The 4,162-nt window shown below is 44.4% G+C and overlaps 1 protein-coding gene across 1 annotated transcript in view; it reads left to right on the top strand.

Annotated features, from left to right (window-relative positions):
• supt5h (SPT5 homolog, DSIF elongation factor subunit) overlaps positions 1-4,162 on the top strand; it is a 21,741-nt gene that overhangs the window by 11,354 nt on the left and 6,225 nt on the right. The window contains exons 11-16 of the mRNA XM_017441957.3: positions 503-754; positions 1,277-1,366; positions 1,447-1,517; positions 2,186-2,291; positions 2,426-2,516; positions 3,880-4,016. Coding sequence (XP_017297446.1) covers positions 503-754; positions 1,277-1,366; positions 1,447-1,517; positions 2,186-2,291; positions 2,426-2,516; positions 3,880-4,016 — 747 coding nt within the window. The remainder of the gene's footprint in view (positions 1-502; positions 755-1,276; positions 1,367-1,446; positions 1,518-2,185; positions 2,292-2,425; positions 2,517-3,879; positions 4,017-4,162) is intronic.

Raw genomic sequence — 4,162 nt, 5'->3', positions numbered from 1 at the left:
AGTCACAGCCCAGTCACATAATGGGTTAACTGGTCTCCAACAGTCACAGCCCAGTCACATAATGGGTTAACTGTTCTCCACCAGTCACAGCCCAGTCACATACTGGGTTAACTAGTCTCCAACAGTCACAGCCCAGTCACATACTGGGTTAACTAGTCTCCAACAGTTACAGCCCAGAGGTCCTGTTCAGTGTTCTGGACCAGAGTAAATCCTGGAAAAAGAGGTTCTGTGATGGTGTTCTGATGCAGAATAAATATTGGAAATGCAGAAATCTTGTTTCTGTGTTCTGGACCAGAGTAGATCCAGGAAACATGGAAGTCGTCTTTTGGTGTTTTGATCTGCTGATGTTTAATTTTTATTTTTTTTAAAAATGAACAGAAGATGTAAAGATGTAACTCCATCTGTCCGTAGACCTAACCAGCGCTTTGTTTACACTGAAGAGCAGAAGTTGTATCTGCATTAATCCTTTCGTCATATTTTCCCCAACATTCTCATCCTGCAGCCGCTCCAGATCAAGTCTGTGGTGGCGCCCGACCACGTTAAAGGCTACATCTACGTGGAGTCCTACAAGCAGACCCATGTCAAGGCCGCCATCGAAGGCATCGGCAACCTGAGGATGGGCTTCTGGAACCAGCAGATGGTTCCCATCAAGGAGATGACAGACGTCCTGAAGGTGGTCAAAGAGGTGACCAACCTGAAGCCAAAGTCCTGGGTCCGACTGAAGAGAGGCTTGTATAAGGACGACATTGCTCAGGTACTGACTCAGCAGCTTGGAGAGGACCCATGAAGGTTCTGGAGAACATAGAGAAGACCATGTACGAGATGTTTTTAGAACAAAGTGAAAAGGCTTTAACCCTTTTGATGGCAAAGTCGCAGGATTGCAACAACTACATCAGAATATTTACATCTTCTCCAATACCGGTTATTTTTATTTTAAACAACTTCCACTAGATGTCAAAAATGTATTTCTTTGTTCCTAAACAAACATTTGTGCATGTTTCATCTAAAATATTTGAAGAGGGACTGAAGTCCAGTGGAAAAGGAGGCGGTCCACCTGGAACAGAAGGCAATAGCCGCGGTGATGGAAAAAGTTGAGGGCCATTGTGTTAAACTACCAGCAAGATACAGTGAGGCATAGAGGAAGCAAAGGTTCTCTGTAAAGCTGAAGGCACCGCGCCATGGGGGGGTGCAAGAAGAAGACAAGGAAGTGTTTTCAGAAGAATCCGAAGTGCGTCAGTTCTTTATATACTTGTGTTGTTGTTTACTTGTTTACCAGGTGGACTATGTGGAGCCGAGTCAGAACACCATCTCTTTGAAGATGATTCCTCGGATAGATCTGGACCGCATCAAGGCCAAAATGAGTCTGGTAGGACAATCAACTGTTTTTATCAACAAGAAACAGGACTGACAGCTGACCTCTAACCTCTGACCTCTGCTGGTTTGCAGAAAGATTGGTTCGCTAAGAGGAAGAAGTTCAAGAGACCTCCACAACGGCTGTTTGATGCTGAAAAGATCAGGTACACTCGTTCTCTGAGTGGGGTGGGGCTCAGTGACAGTTGGATGAATTTGAAATGATTCCTGAATGATTCCTCATTTCGACTCCAGTTTTCAGCGCTGAGCTTCCTTTAACTTTTGCGCCTCTTTCTTCTTCTGTAGATTTCTGGGCGCTTGACTGTCAGAATGGTGTGTTGGGGGAGGGGGGGGGTATTTTTGTTCGACGGGGTTGGGGGTGAGATTGGATTAAAGACGGAGTTTTCTCCCAGAGACTCTCCATCTTTGCTGCTGCCTCTCGCTCCAACACGCTTCAATTATGATGAAGATTTTCAGAAACAGATGTGTGTGAATTATTTATCATAACTGCTGTAACTTGGCCTATCAACAGTTTAAAAACTGGTGTCCGTACTTTTGACACAAACTGAAAGTCTCAGAGAGGGCAGATTTTTTCTGCTACAGTGATTTAAATCGGTCATGTGACTAGGACGTGTCGGCGTGCCACCGCCGCACACTGTCCATGGTTGCACACACACTTCCTGCAGATTCTTCTTCTTCCGAGTATGGAAACTAGGAACTGAAATTTAAAAATTTGAACCATTTTGGGAGAATTGGTATGTTAGTCCTGGTTCCAGTCGATTCTCGAGACTCGATGCCCAACCTTGTTCTGACTGTGTGATGAACTGTGTGACAGGTCTCTGGGCGGTGAGGTCAGTCATGATGGTGACTTCATGATCTTTGAGGGGAACCGTTACAGCCGCAAAGGATTCCTGTTTAAAAGCTTTGCCATGTCAGCTGTGGTGAGGAACTGTTTATATATCGAGAAAGCACTTCCTGTTGTCAAGACACAGAACCTTTCTTTAACTTTAATTCTTTGGTTAGGCTTAGTTAATCTGTGTGGACTCTGCAGCTGGTTCTGCTTTGTTTCTGACAGATCACAGATGGAGTGAAGCCCACTCTGTCAGAACTGGAGAAGTTTGAAGATCAACCAGAAGGAATCGATCTGGAAGTGGTCACTGAGTCCGGTGAGCCTGTCAACATAAACCAAGCTTCATGCCTTCAGCATGAAGCTCACTTTTATGATTTATGTAAACTGTTCTGTTTCCAGATTATGGTTCTACAACACAACTTTTTAATAGGTTTTAAAAAATGTACATCACCAATAAACACCCCAGCACCCACCCAAGACTGCAACATGGAACTGATGATGATTTCAAAAACAAGTTTGGATTTATTGTTGATTTTCTCTGGTCCAACCAGGCTCAAATACCCCCTCCTCCAGTATCTGGTTAAATGTCCCCCAGCTGGTGTCTCCATCAACAAGCTTCAAGGTCGGGGCTTTTGGAAGGCCATTTCAGAAGCTTAATGTTGGTCTGATTTAGCCAATCAGGAACCGGTTCTGATGTGTGTTTGGATCATGGTCGTGTTGGACCCAGCTGTGTCTCCAAGTTTCAACCATCCAGCTCTGATCTTGATTTGAGCTAAAGTTTAAAAAAATTAGGGGTAGTCCTCCTGTCTTTGTACCTCAGCATGATGCTACGACTACCATGCTTGACAGTTGATAGTGTTCTGAGGTCTGAAAGCCTCACCTTGACTCCTCCAAATATCCCTTTTGTCTTTGTGTCCAAACAGCTCATCTGTTCATCAAATGTTTGCTTGTCCGTGTGGACAGCTGCAGGTTATGGACCCTGACAAGTTAAAGACCTTCTCAAACCTTCAGCACCACTTACCAGATGAGCCAAATGTATAGATTTTATTGAGCATGTATGTATAATTTTGACCTTGTGTGGATTGGAAAGGAAATCCACTATGAATTCAAATTTGTTTTTGGAAATATTTCAAGTTGTGTGTCGTGGAATCCATCCCCCCCGGAAAAGGAACAATCCTAATCAGACCCTCCAGGATTTCGCGATGTTGCGATCGCAACTATTAACGCAAAATCACGCAAACCCCGCACAATCACAACTTTTTGCAACTTCAACCCAATATTTATGGTTGAATACAAAATAATCCCAAATAACTCAGGAAGAAGACATGATGTCACTTCCTGTTAACATCAGAATGCCGGGAGCGTGCAGGAGCAGCGACCAAAGCCAAAATGTGCGCTAATGCTTCACATTTGCCCACAAAGATTTCAGCAAAGGACCGCAGAAAAGTTAGTTTGAAGTTGAATATTCGCGCTCCGCGGAGTCAGCGGCGTCTGGCTCACGGCTGACCCGAAACAGGAACGCTAATGTAATCTGAAAAAAACATATATTTAGATCCTTTTTTGAACACATAATTTAAAGACTTGCTGGATATTGAAAGTTATTGTTATCACAACAATGAAGTGTTTGCAGGTTAATATGGATTGTGTGTGTGTGTGTGTGTGTGTGTGTGTGTGTGTAGGTAAGGAGCGTGAACACAACCTGCAGGCTGGTGACAATGTGGAGGTGTGTGAAGGAGAATTGATCAACCTGCAGGGAAAAATCCTGAGTGTGGACGGCAACAAGATCACCATCATGCCCAAACATGAAGACCTGAAGGTGTAGAGACACACACACACACACACACACGTTATGTCTCTCTATCTTTGCAGGGACTTTCCATTGACTTCCATTCATTTCTCCACCCTAACTACAGCCTAACCCTGACCCCCACCCTGACCCTGACCCCCACCCTAACCCTGACC

Source organism: Kryptolebias marmoratus, unplaced genomic scaffold (assembly GCF_001649575.2).
Source record: "Kryptolebias marmoratus isolate JLee-2015 unplaced genomic scaffold, ASM164957v2 Scaffold63, whole genome shotgun sequence".
Classification (NCBI taxonomy): domain Eukaryota; kingdom Metazoa; phylum Chordata; class Actinopteri; order Cyprinodontiformes; family Rivulidae; genus Kryptolebias; species Kryptolebias marmoratus.
Note: the sequence above shows the minus strand (reverse complement) of the source record. Positions and strands in the feature narration are given on the sequence as shown.